This window comes from Piliocolobus tephrosceles, chromosome 7 (genome assembly GCF_002776525.5).
Source record: "Piliocolobus tephrosceles isolate RC106 chromosome 7, ASM277652v3, whole genome shotgun sequence".
Classification (NCBI taxonomy): domain Eukaryota; kingdom Metazoa; phylum Chordata; class Mammalia; order Primates; family Cercopithecidae; genus Piliocolobus; species Piliocolobus tephrosceles.
Window position 1 is genome coordinate 26,781,199 of NC_045440.1, and position 20,353 is coordinate 26,801,551.

The window sequence follows — 20,353 nt, forward strand, 5'->3', positions numbered from 1 at the left end:
GAACTTGGTAAATACGCAAAAAAGCAAAGTGCTAAGGGGATTCAAAGAGAGAATGGTCGTATGTGGAAGGAGTCATGGAAGGCTTCAAATCGCAGATGGTATTTAAATGAACCTTGAAAGACAGATTTTTTTACTGTCGTTTTTATTTTAGGAGAATAGTATAATGTACCCCCATATAACAATAATTATTAACAGTTTATGGATAGGCTTTTTAGAAAATGAAACTACTTTTATTACATTTATAGAATTCATGGTGTTAATCTTTAGAATACATGCGTTATCAAACAGATTTACTTTCTTTATTATTTTTTGTTAAGGTTAATATTAATAGGTGGTTTTCCCTAAACAAACATCTAGCAAAGTGGCCTAAGAAGCCTGGTGTGACGAGAAACCAGCCAGGAATTAAACTTCCAAATTCAAAAAGGTACATACAAGTAGTAAATTGCATTTAGTCATTTCAGACTTTAGGACAAAAAATAGCAGCTTCTGAAATTTTTGATTGATTTTCTTGTGTGACAAATCACTATAAAGTGATTTGTCTTAAATTATTAAATGCATTGAAATTTGTTTTGTAAAGCTTTATCTTTTGAGACTTAATTCAGAACCGTCCATGATATTGGAAATATTAAAAGTTTACTTCCCATAGGAGAGTCAGATTTATGGACCTCTCTGGGAACTCTGCTTTGACTTATGAAAATACATATTCTTCTCTGATAATGAGAAATTTCTGTAAAAAACTCACTGAAAAAGTATTGGAAGGTATTTAATATGCTATCACAGAACATTTTTAAAAATTAAGATTTGAACAGGAAAGTAAATCTATGAAATTAAAGACATTTTTACAAACCTAGAGTTTTTTTTTTTTTTAATTACAAAATAATTATTAAAGTTTGGACCTTTTCTCATTAGGCATTTTATTGTTACAGAAAGGGGATTTTTAAAAGGTCTCATTTTTAGTCACTTACAGTTATTCTAAAAAGTTGTTTTTGAATAATTTCTCATTCTAAGGGATCTGAAATAGCCATTTTTAAATTTTCAAGACCATTCCACATTTGGTTTTATATTTAGTGAATTTAGTCATAAAACTCCCAAACCCCATAGGGTACAGTTTCTATGGTTACCAGACCCTTTGTAGAGTGACAAAGGTTGGAATTCTGATTCTCATGAGTCAAATTTTGGCCTTTGACTGGGTCTCCTCTGCACATCCTTGCTAAGCTTGGGCTGTTGCTATGCTTGAAGGCTTGTCAGCAAGCAGGTTCCTATGGTAACAGGAATGGAAATTTGAAAGAAGAAAGAGAATGGTAGCACAAAGGCTTGGTTGATTTGAATTTGAACAAAGAATGGAAGATTCCCTGTAGTGCATCTTTGTTGTAGAAACCAGAAATTTAATTTTAGAAAGTTACTTTCCAGTTTGTAAACTTCCTATACCCTGGTCTTGATTTAGTGAACAAAAGTATTATGGTTTAGGGAAGTACTCAATAAGAATCTTTTAAAATTCAGTTAGCTAAAGTTCCTTTTCTGTACTTCATAGAGCTTTCATAGTGTTTCTTATGTTATCCATTTGTTCTCAGATTTTTAGTGTTCAGGCTACCTCATTTAATTTTGATTTTGCTGAGGTCAGAAATTGCTAAGGTTAAAATCAGGGCAATTTGCTTATTTGAAAAATATTAATATTTGTATTTGTTTTTGTGTAACAGCTTTATTGAGATATAATGTGAGTACAGTAAACTGCCCTCATGTAAAACATTCAGTTTGATGAGTTTTGACAGATCCTGTGAAACCATCACCACAGTCGAGATACAGAGCATTTCCATCACCTCAAAAGCTTTCTTGTGCTGCTTTGTAGTCACCCCACTCTCTACTGCCTGCTCCAAGCAACACTGATCTGCTTTCTTTCGTTATGGATTAGTTTCCATTTTCTAGAGTTTTGCATAAATAGAATCATGCAGTATCTACTTTTTTATGTCTGGTTTCTTTCATTCAGCATGATGATTTTGAGATTCATCTGTGTTTTGTTTTTTTAAAAACTTCACTTTAAAAACTGTCTCACTTGGCAGTTGAGAACAGGGAATTTAGCAAGGTTCCTCCTCATGCCCACCAAGTAGGCCTGCTACAGCTCTATTAACTTGCACCTTTTCCCCAATCCCTTTCAAGCTATCATTTATTAATTGTGTTCTGTATGCTAACTTTATCTTTTTACTTATGAGTTATTAAGACCATTTTACAGAAGAGGAAACTGAAGCTTAGAGAGACTTGAGTACAACAAATGTGTTAAATGCAAGGGCTCTGGATAAGAATACTGAGATTTGACTTAATCCTGGGTCTGTCTTTGTAGTTGTGTGATCTTGGAAAAGCTACTTAGTTTTCTTTATCTCATTTTCTTCACCTGTATTGTAAAATGAGTTCATAATAATAGTACTTACCTTATAGGATTGTTTTGAAGGTTAAATGAGATAATATGTGTAAGGCATTTTGAACAGTGCTTATATTAGCATTGGAATGTATCCAAATCACACAGCAAAGTGTGTTACCAGTGGCAGCGAATCCATACGGGTCTGCAGCAACCTCAGTTCTTGCCTCCTCAGAAGAAAGAATTTGACTGAGGGGCATAAGGCAGAGTGGGAGACTGAGGCAAGTTTTGGGGTAGGAGTGAAAGTTCAGTAAAAAGCTTTAGGGCAGGAATGAAAGGAAGTAAAGCACACTTGGAAGAAGGCCAAGCGGGTGACTTGGGAGATCAGGTGCATGGTTTGATTTAACTTATGGTTTTATATGTTGGCATACTTCCGGGTCTTCTCCCCTGAGTCTTCCCTTGGGGTGGGCTGTTTGCATGTGCAGTAGCCTGCTAGCACTTGGGGAGGGGCTGCATGTACAGTGTGTTTACTGGAGTTGTAGGCATGGTCACCTGACGCTTTCTTCCCTTACTCGTCTAGCCTTCCTAGAGGAAGGTCATATATTAGTAAAACGCTGCTATTTTGCCTCTTAGTGAGCATGTTTGAGCCCACTCCCTCAGCTCCTGAGATCTTATCGGGAAGCTGCTAATCACCAATTTCAGGTTTTTCTTATCTGTTGGGAGGATGCCATTCCCTGGCATCAGCTGAAACCAATTATTATTTTAGAGCGGCTTGAACATCAAGTATTTTCTTCCATTCTGTTGGTTGTCTGTTCACTCTCCTGATAGTGTCCTTCGGTACACAAAAGCTTTTATTTTTGTTGAAGTCCAGTTTAGCAATTTTTGTCTTTTCAACTTGTGCTTTTGGTGTCATATCTAAGAAACCACTGCTAAATCCAAGGTCATGGAGATTTGCCCCTATGTTTTCTTCTATGAGTTTCATAGATTTTGCTTTTATACCTAGGCCTTTGATAAATTTTGAGTTAATTTTTGTATATAAGGTAAGGTAAGAGACTAATGTTATGCTTTTGCATATGGATTTTCTCTTGTTCCACTATTTTGTTGAAGAGACTTTTTTCCCATTGAACAGTCTTGGCATCTTTGTTGAAAATGAATTGGCCACACATGTGACGGTTTAATTCTGAACTCCTAATTCTGTCCCATTAAACTATATGTCTACCCTTATCTAGTACACACTTTTGATTCCTATAATAGCTTTGTGATACGTTTTTAAATTGGAAAATATGAGTATACCAGTTGGTTCTTCTTCAAGATTGTTTTGGCTATTCAGAGTCTCTTGTAATTCCATATGAATTTTAGGACCAGCTTTTCCATTTCTGCAACAACAGAAGGCCATTGGGATTTTTGAAGGGATTACACTGAATCTGTAGGTCTTTTTTGGGAGTATTGCCATCTGAACAACATTGTCTTCCAAACCATGAACACAGGATGTCTTTCTGTTTATTTAGGTCTTCAGTTTCCGTCAACAATATTTTATAGTTTTCTGTCTTACGTGACATTGGATAAATTTATTCCTAAGTATTTATTCTTTTTGATGCTCTTTTAAATGGAATAATTTTTTATAATTTTCTTTTCTCTTGGTGGTTTTTGAAATTTTCATTGATCTACTTGGGTTTATATCTGCAGTCTTACTATTTGATTTTAATTTGTTCAAACTATTTTGCATCCTTTTTTTCTCTCTTATCTCACCTTCCTCTATTGTTTGTTTCCCTCTCTGTTGCTTTGTTAGTTGTGCGTTCTTTTATTGTTTACCCTAAAAATTATGATAGGTACTTTTGACTTATAATATTCTAATAGAAATAGTTACTTCAACCATTCCCCTATTAGTGCTCTTCTGACCCTCCACCTTTTCCACTTTACTATAATGCATGTTAATTTTACGTGCATTTTGTATGTATTTTAAGATGATATTATTTTTGTTGGCACAGAGTATTCATTTATATTTTCCCACAGTCATCCCTTTTGTTGCTCTTAATTCATTTTTAATTTTCATCTTAGATCATTTCCCTTCTGTCTAATGAACTTTCAAGCATTTCTTTTAGTGCAGTTTGCTGATGGCTAATTTTTCCTTTTTTGCCTATCTAGAAGTGTATTTACCTTCATTTGTAAATAATATTTTTACTGGCTAGAGATTATAGGTTTGCAGTTATTTTCTCTCAGCTTTTTAAATAAGCCATTCCATTGTTTTCTGGTTTTCTGAAGTCAACTCTGAAAGTTACTGTCACTTCCTTGAAGGTAATGTCCTTTTTCCACTGACCGCCCTTAACGTATTTTTCTTTGGTTTTCAACTGTGTAAATAAGACATGTCTAGCTGAGGTTTTTTTGTATTTATTCTTCTTGCGGTTTGGGGAACTTCTGAAATCTGTAGGTGATTGTCTTCAATCAGTTTTGGAAAATCCTTAGCCATCATCTTTGTAGATTTTGCCTCTGCCCCGTTCTTACTGATCTGTCCTTTTGAGATTATATTTACATGTGTTAGATCTATTTTGTGTGTTTTACATGTTTCTTACCCTCTTTTCTGTATTTTTTGGTCTGTGACCTTCTTTCTGTTTGAATATTTTCTTTTACCTTGTTTTCTGTTCTGCGAGTCTTATCTTTTGATATCTCTAATAAGTTCTTAATTTCAGTAATATAATTTCAATTATAGAATTTTAATTTTATTATAATTCTAATTTTCTGATGAATTTTTTATCTTTTGTTGAAGATAAAAAAGATAGTCATAGTTATATACAGTCTTGTCTGTTAACTCTAAGAGCTGGATCACCACTTTTTTTTTTTTTTTTGGTTTTCAGTTATATCACCCTGTCTCTTGAGATGCCCAGTAATTTTTTACTAAGTGCTAGACATTATAAAATATTAGTGAGGTTCCAGATAGGTTATATTACTATAGAAAAGATTAATCCTCTTTTCTGCTTAGCAGATAAATGCAGTTAGCACTTTACTTTTATTTATTTGTTTTATTTATTTATTTATTTATTTATTTTAGAGACAGGGTCTCTGTCTCCCAAGCTGAATGTGGTGATGTGATCGTAACTCACTGCAGCTTCGATCATAGCTTACTGCAGCCTTGAACACCTGGGCTCAAGTGATCCTCCTGCCTCTGCCTCCCAAGTAGCTGGGACTACAGGCATATGCCACCATGCCTAGCTTTTTTTTTTTTTTTTTTTTTTATAGTAGAGATAGTCTTGCTGTTTTGCCCAGGCTGGTGTCAAATTCCTGAGCTCGGGTGATCCTCCTGCCTTGGCCTTTCAGAGTGCTGAGATTACAGCTGTGAGCTGTTGTATCCAGCCGGCAGATCACTTTAATTCAGTCAGGAACTGAGCTGAGTTAGAGGCTGCATTGCAGTGTTGGTAGGTCTCTCCCTCTGATTTGTCTCTGCTACTAGGGTGTAGTCATTCAGGACTTCTCAGCAGAAAGTTTGGTATGTTGAGGTGCTGTGTGGAGGTTGAACTGTAATTCATGTCTCTTTAGACTGATAAGACTGCCAGAATCTCCACTCTGTTCCCTTTCTACTTAGCTTCTTAGCTTCCTTCCCTGTGTAGCTTTAGAATTTTCAGATACCCATAGGGAAAACTGACTGTGTGTTAGGCTCAATCCTTCCCACTTCTTCTCACTTAGATCTTATTTCTTTCATTTCCAATTTTGTCAAAAGACCACCTACAGCTCTGCTAGTTTCTCGGGTTCTCCAGCACAGCCTAGGCCAAGCTTGATTCCTAGCCTCTTGTCTTATGCCCAGTTCAACAAATACCTGCTTCGAAAAGTGGCTGTACGTATTAGGCTACCTGTTTGTGCTTTCCTGCTCTTTGAATTCTTATTCCATCTGAAGTTCTTTAGCAGTTCTCCAGTGGCTTTAAATAGATAATTTAAAACTTTTTTCTCTGTGTAAGTTGTTCTTGATGGAAACATTGGTGTAATACAGAGTACTCTTTCTTAGAAGTGAAAGTCATAGTTTGTTATATATCAGTTACTGTATTCGTTTTATAGTTCTTTGACATCAGTTTCTTTAAGTGACTCTTGATTTTCTAATTGTATTATGTATAGGAGGCTCTGGAAAATAATATACATCAGTGCAGAAACAAATTGATTCATCCACATTCTAGGCCTGGTGGTAAGAATATCTCTAACCACTTCAAAATCAGCAATGACTCAAACTTTTATATAAATAAATGCAAAAAATATTCCATAGTCAAAAGCACAGATGCACATCCTTGGGATATTTTTTCTATTCCTGTGGTTGAAATGATTATTTTACTGGGTTTTATGTTTGGGGCTACTGTTTTTTTTTTCCCTTAATATTAACTTAGAGCATTAGCTTGTGATTTCACAGTATAAAGAGCTCTGTTTAAAATGTGAAAAAGGCGTGGTGCTGTAATCCCAGCATTTGGAAGGCTGAGGTGGACAGATTGCTTAAGCCCAAGAGTTTAAGACCAGCCTGGGCAACATGGTGAGACCCTGTCTTTACAAAAAATACAAAATTTAACCTGTGTGGTAGTGCGTGCCTGTAGTCCCAGCTACTCAGGAGGCTGAGGTGGGTGGATTGCTTGAGCCTAGGAGGCAGATGCCTAGCGAGACCTTGTCTTTAAAAAAAAAAAAAAAAAAGATCAAGAAAATTTGAGCCCAAAGTGAGAGACCCCCCCCTCAATGCTTAAATTGCTACTATGTTGCTACTTACCTTCCTCTCCTTCTCCCATTTTTTCTCCTATTACTTGTCCTCTCTCTCCTGTTGACAATTGTTAATTGAAGAGGATTTAGAAATTGAAATACTTAAAGGAGGCCAAGTGTGGTGGCTCATACCTGTAATCCCAGTGCTTTGGGACGCCAGGGCGGGCAGATCACTTGAGGTGGGGAGTTTGAGAGCAGCCTGGCCAACATGGGTAAACCTCGTCTCTACTGAAAATACAAAAATTATCTGGGCGTAGTGGTGCATGCCTATAATCACAGCCACTTGGGAGGCTGAGGCAGGAAAATTGCTTGAATGTGGGAGGTGGAGGTTGCAGTGAGCCGAGAACATGCAACCGACTGCACTCCAGCCTGGGCAACAGAGCGAGACTCCATCTCAAAAAAAAAAAAAAAGAGAAAGAAAGAAAGAAATACTTAAAGGAAGAAAACTAAAATTTCTTGTGATCCCATCACCAATCTAGTCACACTTTTGAACATTTGGTGCATGTCTTTTGTGTATTCTTTGTAAAATGGATATTGTCGGTGGTTCTCAACCCTGCTTCTTCATTAATATCACCTAAAATAAAGATTCTGGGATACACCTCACATTTAACTAAATCAGAATCTTCAAGGGTAGGGCTAGGACAATTTTATTTAAAAAACCAAAAACTCCCCTTCAGAAAATTTTAATAACCCTCAGAATTTTCTTTTAATGAAAAAGAGAATGTTGCAATATTATAGAAAGCTTTAACTTGTATACAGCTCTTTAATTATTCAATGTTAACTTTTCCCTAGCCATTCCACCCTATGGTGAATCTGGATTGTTCTCGGGATTTCCGGCCTTTTCTTTGTGCACTCTATGCTCCTATTTGTATGGAATATGGACGTGTCACACTTCCCTGCCGTAGGCTGTGTCAGCGGGCTTACAGCGAGTGTTCGAAGCTCATGGAGATGTTCGGTGTTCCTTGGCCTGAAGATATGGAATGCAGTAGGTGCGAAAATTGTAGATTTTCGTGGATCATTTCTTATGTTGCAATATGTTTAAAATTACTTGTCTTCTTTTCCATCTGTTTTAAAAAACGTTTTTTGAAGTGTACATATTAGTCATTAATTTTGAATAGCAGTTTTATGGCCTCAGAATTGTTTATTTGCTTAGAAATTTGGAAGCACTAAATGAAAAAGAAAACATTTCTGTGAAGAAGTTTTTAAAAGACTTAAGAATTACATAATCAAGACAGTTGATTTTTCCCCCTTTAAAACATTTTTTTCTGATTATGAAAATAGTGCTATTTGTGAAAAATTATACAGAGAAGAAAACCATTTATTACCTCATCCTTGCGGGAGCTTAAATACCTTTATGATTTAACTATAGACTTGTAGGATAGTTCTCTCAGTTCTTTTTTTCTGTCAAGTATTAACATACCAAATCCAGAAAATGTCAAATACTTTTCAAATTACATCCAGTATATAGACTATAAGCATGTCTTAAAGTTTTGAGGATTTATTAGACATTCTTAAAGTTTCATTTGAGTGAGCATTATTATTAGTAATAATGTGCTATATTTATTATATAACAATGTTTTACCTATTTATATTCTGAAATATTTCAAGGATGAAGATTAAGGTGAATACTTATGTATCTATTATTATCGAGCTTTGCCCAATCTTAACAGTTTGTAATGTTGGCTTCAGATTTTTTTAAAGAAGTAAAGCAATACAGGTAGAATTGAAGGTTTTTCCTTATTATCCATCTTGAGCTTATTATCTTCTTACCCCTCCAGGAGTGAGATAATCCTTATGTTGAATTTGTTTTAAAATCATTCCCATGTTTGCTTATATACTCTTACTACATATGTGCATATCCATAAACAACACAGCATTTTTGTATGTATCTATCTATGTTTGTACCTGTAACCTGTAAGTCTGGTACATTCCTTTTAATTGCCGTATAGTGGCCAATTGTATTAATATCCTACAGTTATTTAGCTTTCTACTGATGGTCATTTAGGTTGTTTCCAGGTTTTTGTTGTTATAAACAACCTTCTTTTCTCCTTCGTATTTAAAAATAATTTTGTTTGTTGTCTGGCAATAGCCCTTGGAGGCAAGTAAAGCAGATTTTGTAACTCTTACTTGACAGATGGAGAAACTTAAGAAATAATAAATCCTGTACAGTAAGTCCTCACTTAACGTTGTTGATAGGTTCTCAGAATATGTGACTTTAAGCAGAATGATATTAAATGAAACCAATTTGTTTTCTTTTCTCTTCTCTTTTTTTTTTTTTGAGCTGGAATCTCACTCTGTCTCCCAAGCTGGAGTGCAGTGGCATGATCTTGGTTCACTGCAACCTCACCTCTCAGGTTCAAGTGCTTCTGCTGCCTTAGCCTCGTGGATACCAATTTGTTTTCTTATAAACGTTATAACAAAATGACGTTGCAAAAAAAACAGTGTGTTTTAAGGACCTGCTGTATGGTGTCTTGCTTGAAGTCACAGTTTACAAGAATCTATCTACAATGTTAAATGACGACTGCTGTATTGGCTTCTTGTAGTCAATTCATTGATGTTCTGCTTTCTCATATTTGTCTATTTCCCACCTATTTTACCTGCCCTTTTATTTAGTCCCATCTAACCATTCATCTCTTCTCTCTCCAGACACCTGAAAGTGTTTCTAGTCTCTTTTAGAAGTCCGTAAATAAAACAATTATGAATTGCCTGGGTAGGAACTCTGTTTTATGCTTCTTGTATTTAACGCCTATTGTTTAGGTGTCTTTTTATGTTAATAGCTTATATATAAGCATAGAAATCTCATAATCTTTATTTTTTAAATTTGTTTTGATAGGATTAAACCTGTTTTATGTCCTCATTATATCCTGGGATTGCCTAAATTTGAAATCTTAAATTCTGAAAAGGGAATTTCTTTTTTTCTTTGAGAAAGAGTCTCACTCTGTCACCCAGGCTGGAGTGCAGTGGCGCGATCTCAGCTCACTGCAACCTCCACCTGCTGGGTTCAAGCAATTCTCCTACCTCAGTCTCCCGAGGAGCTGGGCTTACAGGCACCCGCCACCATGCCCAGCTAATTTTTGCATTTTTGGTATAGATGGGGTTTCACCATGTTGGCCAGGCTAGTCTTGAACTCCTGACTTTAGGTGGTCTGCCTGCCTTGGCCTCCCAAAGTGCTGGGATTACAGGCATGAGCCACCGCCCCCAGCCTCAAAGGGAACTTTCATAGCAACCTTTTATTCTTCCATAGCTCTCATACTTTTGTACCTATTATACTGGTTGCCTTGGTTCATTTGTGCAGCTATAACAAAATACCACAGACTGGACAAATGATAAATAATAAAAATTTATTTCTCAGGCAGAGGCACAGGCAGGTTGTGTTTCTAGTGAGGGCTGCTTTCTGCTTCCAGCATGGCACCTTGTTGCTGCATCCTTCGGTGGATAGGAACACTGTATCCCCAAGTGGCAGGAGAGCAAGAGGGGCAAGCTCACTCTGCAGCTTCTTTTATAAGGACATTAATCCCTTAATTGTCCCAAAGACCTCACTTCATTTTTCTTCTTTGGAGATAGGGTCTCGCTCTGTTGCCCGGGCTGGAATGCAGGGGCACAGTCATAGCTCACTACAGCCTCAAACTCCTGGGCTCAATCAGTCCTCTTGCCTCAGCCTCCCAAGTAGCTGGGATTACATGTGCGTGCCGCCATGTCCAGCTAACTAAAAAAGAAAAAAAATCGTAGAGATGGGGTCTTGTTTTGTTGCTCAGGGAGGTCACAAACTCCTGGCCTTAAGCAGTCCTCCCGCCTTGGCCTCCTAAAATGCTGGGATTATAAACTAAGCCACTGCACTTGGCCAGGCCCTGCCTCTGAATGCCACTGCAGTGGGGATTGTTTCATGAATATTCATGTCCCCCAAAGTTCATGTATTGGAAACTTAATTCTCAGTGCAACAGTGCTGAGAGGTGAGACCTTTAAGAGATCATGAGGACTCCACCCTCATGAATGGATTAATGCCATTATCTCAGGAGGGCATTAGTTATTACGAGAGTGGGTTCCTGATAAAAGGATGAGGTTGGCCTCTTTTCCTCCCTGGACCCCCATGCTCTCTTGCCCTTTTGCCATGGATTGATGCACCAAGGATGCACCTCCTTCCCAGATGCAGGCCCCCTTGACTTGGACTTCCTAGCCTCTAGAGCTGTAAGAAATAAATCCCTGGTTTTTATAAATTACCCAGTCTCAGGTATTCTGTCATAGCAGCACAAAATGGACGAAGACAGCACCTATTCTAAAAATTCATGGACACCCCCAGAATTTGTATCTTTTTATCCTAAATAGACCCTTTCTGATCTCATTTGTTTCTTTATTTAGCTTAAATGTTGTGGTCTATCACTTGAAATAACGTGTTTGATAGCAGTTTCATCTCATTCCTCTTACTGTACTTATTTAGACCTCCAAATAGATGATTAATTTTTTACAAATTGATTATGCTATATATTTAATGATTTTTACAGCAGTTGTATTTTCTATTTGTAACCACTTGTCTTGGTCAGAAAAATTTCTATTGATTTTCCTCAGCACTTGTGCCAAATCTGTATCACTTAAACTTGTATCTCACCTTTATTTCCTCCAACCTTAGCCTGTTCTCCTTTCCTGAAAATGATTCAGTCCATCATGTAAGAGAACTATTGTGATCTGTTATTTCTCAGACTGTTCCTTCTCAATTTCCTTGTTGGATCCTCCTCCTTTTTCTGCCCCTTGAATAATGGTGCTTCCCAGAGTTTTGTTCCTGTTCTCTGGAGCTCTCACTGGATAATCTCATCTCACCTATTTTAACTCTTACTTATATACTGATGATTCCTAAACCTGAATCTGTAGCCTCTCCCTGCAAAGCTCAAAACCTGCATATATCCAGCAGCTGTTGAAAATCCTAACATATATCCAGTAGCCATTGGAAATCCTGGACTCAGTTTGGCTCAGCAACCTCAGTTTTGGCATATGTAAAATTGATTTTACTTCTTGGCTCACTTTTTTATTCCCTTGAAGTATCTTCTGTTCCTACTTCATTGATCTTAACTCCCACATTCAAGTTATGCATTCTGTTGCTTTTAGCTAACTAATTTCTTTTTTTTTTTTTTTTTTTTTCCTGAGACGGAGTCTCGCTCTGTCACCCAGGCTGGAGTGCTGTGGCCGGATCTCAGCTCACTGCAAGCTCCGCCTCCCGGGTTCACGCCATTCTCCTGCCTCAGCCTCCCAGTAGCTGGGACTACAGGCGCCGCCACGTCGCCCGGCTAGTTTTTTGTAGTTTTTAGTAGAGACAGGGTTTCACCGTTTTAGCCAGGATGGTCTCGATCTCCTGACCTCGTGATCCGCCCGTCTCAGCCTCCCAAAGTGCTGGGATTACAGGCTTGAGCCACCGCGCCCGGCCTAGCTAACCAATTTCATGTCCGTCTCATTCTCAGTGCCTTATTTGGCTTTCATTTTGGCACATCTGGTGTCCCTGCCCCCATTTTTGCCCCACTCAAGTCTATCTTTTACACTGCTCCTCGTTACCTTTCTGATTACTTGGATTTGGGTTATATGAATATATTCACTCAACATTCTTTAGTTCGACAGATGTCAGTTGAATGTCTTTGGTGTGCTAGGCACTATTCTAGATGCCAAAAATGAGCAGTGAACAAAACAGAGATCCTGTTCTTATGGAGTGAAAATTCTAGTGGTGGAGGTAAATAAAATTGTAGACAATGTCACAGGAAAATAAATGCTAATAAGAACAAATGCGGTAGGTGATAGGGATGCAATATAGGAGAGCAGAGGGATTCTATTTTCTATAGAGTGCTTGGAGAAGTCCTTTTTGATAAGGAGGCTTTGGACCAGGGACTTGAATGAAGTGAGAAAACAAATGATGATATCTGGGGGCAGAGCAGGCTAGGCAGAGGAAACAGCAGCAAGTACAGAGACTCTGAAGTGGAACCAGGCTTCCTAAACTCAGAACGACAGGACACCAAAGTGGTTGGAGCCAAGTGAGTGAGGGAGAGTGGAAGGAAATAAGATCAGAAAAGTACTGGGGCCGAGGGTCTCTGTAGCTGTGGTAGGGAATTTGGATTTGACTCTGAGATGAGAAGCCATTAGAGGGTTTTAAGCAGAAGAGAGGGAGGATCACAAACACAGGAGCAGCATATCTTTAAAGGATTACTTTGGCTGCTTTGTGGAAATGGAGATCAATTGGAGGCTCCTCTAGGAAGTCCAGGGAAGAAATATTGATGGCTCAGACTGGGCACCAGAGGGGAGGAAATGAGAAGAGGTCGGTTTCCTGATGTATCACTAAGTAGAATCACAGGAAATGCTGGTAGATTGTGATGTGTATATGAAAGATAAGGGACATCAGGATAATCCCAAGGTTTTTGGCCTGAGCAGCTAGAAGTATAGAATAACCACTTATTGATATGGGGAAACCTGAGGAGTAGAAGTCAAGAATTTGCTTTCAGAAGGGTTGAAGATTGAGGTGCTTATTAGATATCTAAGTGTATATGTTGGGTTGGCAGTTAGGTATACAAATAATTTCCATAGATAGTACCAGGTAACATGGGAAAATTGTAGTGTTTACATGGTTTTAAATTTTGTTAATGTTTACACACGCACACACACACACACACACATTTCTGCAACATGCTTACCTTTCCAGTCTCATCTCCTGCCACAAGTCATGCACACTCTATGTTCCAGCAGTAACAAACACACCCTGTTCAGACATCTATGCCTATGCTTATATTTGCTTACTAGAATGCTGATTGGCTTACTGCTAATACTGATTTAAAATCCTGTATTGGGGAACCTACTCTGTGAAGTCTTTCATAATTCCTTCCACTTATGTAATTAATTTGTCTTTATCATTATCATTTTTGTACCTTATATAGATTTTAATTGCTAGCAGAGTGTCACACTGCTGTATTTTGTGTTATGTTGTGTTTATAAGTATGTGTCTCCTTCTAGATTCAAGGATAGAGATCTGTATTTTTATCTTTTTAACTCCTGGCATATTGCAGTGTTCCAATAAATACTTGAATGCAATACATTTTGTCATTTGGCTTTATAATTATCTGTGAAGAAAATGGTTTGTATTAGAAAATCTAAAAGATTTGAAGATACTAATCAGCTACAGTATAAGGTTATGTATGTGTTTGGCAAACTTAATGATAGTTTCTTAGAAACTATTTGATGTGTATAAAACAGCAAACAGCTAGTTACTGGGAGTCTAAAGTCTTAGAAACAGTTATTGGCAAAAAAATTAAAGATGAAGGGAGTTCATGACAATGGTCTCCTTAGTTGCATAAATATCTGCAACACAACCTTGTTTTGTCTCGAGGCTAACATACTTTCTCAAGACATACAACTAGTATTTTTTGCTCAACTGTCAAAAATCTAGATGTATGGACCCCAAACAAGATATCACCATTTACTTTATTTCTACATATTACGTTTGCTCTCCAGGAATAAATAAATAAGGCTCTCCAGGAATAAATAATGTGAGTGCCAGATTTGGAAATCCAAATTGTTAGATCATGGTAGATTTCCCCATAAGTAAAAATAGTTCTCATGTTGTTTTGTTTTTTAGGTTCCCAGATTGTGATGAGCCGTATCCTCGACTTGTGGATCTGAATTTAGCTGGAGAACCAACTGAAGGAGCCCCAGTGGCAGTGCAGAGAGACTATGGTTTTTGGTGTCCCCGGGAGTTAAAAATTGATCCTGATCTGGGTTATTCTTTTCTGCACGTGCGTGATTGTTCACCTCCTTGTCCAAATATGTACTTCAGGAGAGAAGAACTATCATTTGCTCGCTATTTCATAGGATTGATTTCAATCATTTGCCTCTCTGCCACATTGTTTACTTTTTTAACTTTTTTGATTGATGTCACAAGATTCCGTTATCCTGAAAGGCCTATTATATTTTATGCAGTCTGCTACATGATGGTATCCTTAATTTTCTTCATTGGATTTTTGCTTGAGGATCGAGTAGCCTGCAATGCGTCCATCCCTGCACAATATAAGGCTTCCACAGTGACACAAGGATCTCATAATAAAGCCTGTACCATGCTTTTTATGGTACTCTATTTTTTTACTATGGCTGGCAGTGTATGGTGGGTAATTCTTACCATCACATGGTTTTTAGCAGCTGTGCCAAAGTGGGGTAGTGAAGCTATTGAGAAGAAAGCATTGCTGTTTCACGCCAGTGCATGGGGCATCCCTGGAACTCTAACTATCATCCTTTTAGCGATGAATAAAATTGAAGGTGATAATATTAGTGGCGTGTGTTTTGTTGGCCTCTACGATGTTGATGCATTGAGATATTTTGTTCTTGCTCCCCTCTGCCTGTATGTGGTAGTTGGGGTTTCTCTCCTCTTAGCTGGCATTATATCCCTAAACAGAGTTCGGATTGAGATTCCATTAGAAAAGGAGAACCAAGATAAATTAGTGAAGTTTATGATCCGGATTGGTGTTTTCAGCATTCTTTATCTCGTACCACTCTTGGTTGTAATTGGATGCTACTTTTATGAGCAAGCTTACCGTGGCATCTGGGAAACAACATGGATACAAGAACGCTGCAGAGAATATCACATTCCATGTCCATATCAGGTAAGGGAAACCTTGTTACAAATTTCAGAATGTGTGATAATAAAACAAAAGCATATTACTATAATGAGTTAATATCAGCTGTTTTTTGAAATGTCATGAATCTTCAACTTGTACATTAACATTTTAAGGGTGAGATAAATACGTTGTAAATATGTAATACACATATTTGATAGACATCTTCATTTTAAAAGATGACTTACAAGTCTACGCTATGGGCTTTTAAGCAGTGTACTTCTATTGGTGAATTTTTTTTCCAGAAGTGTGCAGTATTGTGGGGGGAGAAGCACTTTACCAACATTTATTAAAATGTGCTATCTTTTTATGGGAATTTTACTGATGTTCAGGTTAGAAATTGTTTTATTAATAGCAGTTTTGCAAAAATAAGATGCAAGTATAAAAACTCTTGATGATCTTGATTTTTCTTCTTTACATACTGAATATTTTGTGATTTCTTTGGAGTTTAGAGTTCAGAGCCTCTGGTAGTCTTAGAATTATGGAATTTCAAATCTAGAAAGAACTTTAGAGATCATTTATTCAGATTCCCTCTGTAATTTAGAGTTCTTGAACATCTAGCATCATATTTGAAGCTTTGAAATTTAACAATGACTTGCTCATGGGTAGTAAATGAGCAGCTGGGATTTAGTCTTAGATAAATGTAGTCAAGGAAAATATATCAGAGGAGTTAATGCTAAGTATTTCTCTCTCCCATCTTTAGTACTTCTAGAATCTGTGTTTCTACTATTACCCTATCTTCTTTTATATATTTACGATTATTATTTAGAGACAGGGTTTTACTAGAATGCAATGGCGTGATCACAGCTCACTGCAGCTTCAAACTCCAGGAGCTCAGGCAGTCCTCCTGCCTCAGCCTCCCAATTAGCTAGGACTACAGGTGTGCACCACCATGCCCAGCTCATTTTTTATTTCATTTTTTTAAGAGATGGGGTTTCACTACATTGCCCAGGCTAGTCTTGAACTCCTGGCCTCAAGTAATCCTCCCTCCTGGACCTCCCCAGATGCTGGTATTACAGGTGTGAGCCACCATGCCAGCCTCTCGTTTCTTTTAAAACAAGTTTTCTTAAAAGAGTACTCTAATGTGGTGTCTCATGTTCATCATTTTCCAGATTTCCTCTTATAAAAGTGCACCAGCCACCTTTTCATCTCCTCCAACCTTTGTTACTCTAATACTTTTAAATACCTTTATTGAAGTACTTATGTATTACAGATAACTTTTGTTACTAGTCTGTTTCCCTACTACTATACAGTGAATTCTTTGAAAGGAAGAATTTCTTTTTTTGTGTTTTGAAGACATTCTGTAGATAATAGTAGTGAGAATGTGGGTATATAACTTGAGAAGAGGAGACATTTTTAAGACATGGTAACAGAAATGTACGTTTAAGAAATGGTTGCTGCTACAGAGAGTATGGGGTTAGCACATAATAAATGCTGGTACATTTTTGATCACTGAGAATGCCAATTTCCCTTTTATTTTGGTATAAATAGTCCTATACAAATGATATTTATCATTGTATAATATTAGGTACTGATTTTTTAAAAACAAACCAAGTCATAACTTAAGAGACTAGGAAAAAATGAATAATTGAAATTCCATTCAATTTCTTGCCAGAACTGCTTACTAAAAACTCCTAATATGAGTTTTTAGACCTAAAGGTAAATAATCCAGTTTTCCTTCTGAGAGAGAGATGTTGAGTTATATTTTATGCTTCCCCATGTCAGTTTCTAAGATTATAAATTATTATTTTAGGGCTATTGAAGAAATAATGTTTGACCATGAAATAATGGTCTTAAAAAATACCAAACCTCAAACATGTAAATCAGTAGAGTAGTTGGGATGCTGCTTTTTTCATGACATACCTAGAATTCTTTTAGCATCTTTAGAACCAGTTTGAGCTACACTGAAATGTATATGTGTGTGTGTTGGGGGCGGGATTAATGGTGTTTTCTAAGAAATATTTCCATCATACAGAAATGAATAACAAATGATAATAACAACAAAGGTATTAAACTGTAAGCTGGAGTAGGAGTCCTAGCTTCTTTTCTTACTTTCATTAATTAACTTTATAACCTTGGATGAACTTCACCTCTCTCTGCTTCAGTTCCTCATAATATGAGGATAGTAATAGAATCTACCTCCTAGAGTTGTTTTTAGGATTATGCATGTAAATACTTAGAAGTGTGGCTACTAGTCTAGGGCCACTTCACTCTGAATGCTCTCGATATCTTCTGATCTCGGAAGCTAAGCAGGGTCGGGCCTGGTTAGTCCTTGGATGGGAGAAGTGTGGCTACTACGTAATAGGTGCTCAAAATGTTGGCTCTGTTCTTACTTGTTATTGTCTATTGTTGTTGCTACCATTATTTACATAGAAATATGTTTTTTATTTTATTTTATTTTTCTGAGACGGAGTTTCGCTCTGTCGCCCAGGCTGGAGTGCAGTGGCCGGATCTCAGCTCACTGCAAGCTCCGTCTCCCGGGTTCACGCCATTCTCCTGCCTCAGCCTCCCGAGTAGCTGGGACTACAGGCGCCCGCCACCTCGCCCGGCTAGTTTTTTGTATTTTTTAGTAGAGACGGGGTTTCACTGTGTTAGCCAGGATGGTCTCGATCTCCTGACCTCGTGATCCACCCGTCTTGGCCTCCCAAAGTGCTGGGATTACAGGCTTGAGCCCGGCCGAAATATGTTTTTTAAAAGCCATTCAGTAGTAAGCTTTAGCAAATGCAATATTTGTTTCAGACTTTTAAAAGAAGTCATAAATTTAGCTGAAACTTCCTGTGTACCCTTCCCTAATCCTGTTCCTCTTATTCGCTCCCGAGAGACAACCATCGTTGTGAATTTGGAGTTGTTCATTCCCATTAAAGCTGATACAATTACCAATACATATGTAGTTATAAAAAAATGTTTGTTTCACTCATGTTTGACTAAATTCTTTAACTCAACATTTTGTTTTTGAGTTGCATTTATGTTAATACTACAACTGTAGTTTTTAAAATGTTTCCTTTTACTAATATAAAGGAAATTTATAACATATTTCAAATATATAGAGATATGGAAAATAAATATCCATGTACTCACAACTCAACTACCTTGAAATCTTGAAATTATGGCATATGTATCTATATCTGTCTGTGTACATATGTATCTAATATTAAAGATACAGTTGATACCTCCTCTGTTCCTTTCCATATTCCCATTCCTCTTCTGTCTCCCTCCCTAGAGAAACCCTTCTCATAAATACGGTATTTTTCATTCTCCTGAATATTTTTATACTGTTGCTGAGTGTTTATGTATCCATAAAATTTGATGTTGATGCAAGTTTCTAAAATGCATATATGTGAGATCATTCTGTAGCTCATTTTTTAACTCAGTTTTACGTTTTTGAGAATATATATGTTGGTATGTGTACTGGTAATTTGTTTTAACTGCAGTGGAGTATGCTACTGTATAAATATACGGTAATTTATTCACTCATTTATTGATGAATTTTATAGTCATTTCTAATTTTTTGTTATAAGCCATTTTTCAGTGAATATTCTTGTAACACCTTCATTTCTTACATATGAACAGGAGTTTCTATTGGAAGTTTTGCATTGTAGGCTATAAGCATGTTCAACTCAAGTGGTTATTTTAATTTATACTCACACCAGAGTATGAGTTTCCCCTTTGTCCCCATTTTGGCACTCTCAGGCTTTTAAATTTTTGCCAACCTTTGAAATAATATCTCGATTCTGTAGTAATTTACCTTTTTCTTATTATTATAAGTAAGGTTGAATGTGTTTTCGTATGTTTATTGGCCATTTGGGGTTTCTCTGTGATTTACCTATTTTTTAATCTTTGTCCATTGCTCTGTTAGATTGTTTGCTTTTTACTGTTTAAATATTCTTGGTATTCTTTGCCAGTCATTTGCATTACAGATATTTTCTGCTTTGTGGCTTGTCTTTTCACTTTATTTGTGCTTTGTCTTTTGTGTTTTAAGATAATCCTTCCCTGCCGCTAAAGTCATTAAAAGGGCCTGCTGTATTTTTTCTAGCAGTTTCTACAATTTGCTTTTTTGAGTCGTATCTCTAATCCCATAAAATTTATTTTTGTGAATGTCGTAAGGAACATAATTTTATTTTTCCATATGGATAAGACATGTGCTTTCTGCATCATAGATCAAATAGTTCATCTATTTCAATTGTAATGCAACCTCTGTCATGCACAAGTTTGATTTTTCGGCTCTCTCATTTGTATAACCATGTGTCAGCTCCACGTCTTCCTTACCTTGTTCTTCTTCTTCAAAACTATTTTAGCTATTCTTGGTACTTTGCTCTTCGGTATGAGTTTTAAAATCAATTTTCTTTTTTTTTTTTTTTTGAGACGGAGTCTTGCTCTGTCGCCCAGGCTGGAGTGCAGTGGCCTGATCTCAGCTCACTGCAAGCTCTGCCTCCCGGGTTCACGCCATTCTCCTGCCTCAGCCTCCCGAGTAGCTGGGACTACAGGCGCCCGCCAACACACCCGGCTAATTTTTTGTATTTAAGTAGAGACAGGGTTTCACTGTGTTAGCCAGGATGGTCTCGATCTCCTGACCTCGTGATCCGCCCGTCTCAGCCTTCCAAAGTGCTGGGATTACAGGCTTGAGCCACCGCGCCCGGCCCGAGTAAAATCA

At 37.2% G+C, this 20,353-nt stretch overlaps 1 protein-coding gene across 2 annotated transcripts in view; it reads left to right on the forward strand.

The window, feature by feature from the left end:
• The window catches only part of FZD3 (frizzled class receptor 3), a 71,789-nt gene that overhangs the window by 18,648 nt on the left and 32,788 nt on the right, over positions 1-20,353 (forward strand). For both annotated transcript variants that reach the window (XM_023216882.1, XM_023216881.1), the window contains 2 exons: positions 7,865-8,061; positions 14,673-15,690. In XM_023216882.1, the coding sequence (XP_023072650.1) occupies positions 7,865-8,061; positions 14,673-15,690 (1,215 nt within the window). The remainder of the gene's footprint in view (positions 1-7,864; positions 8,062-14,672; positions 15,691-20,353) is intronic.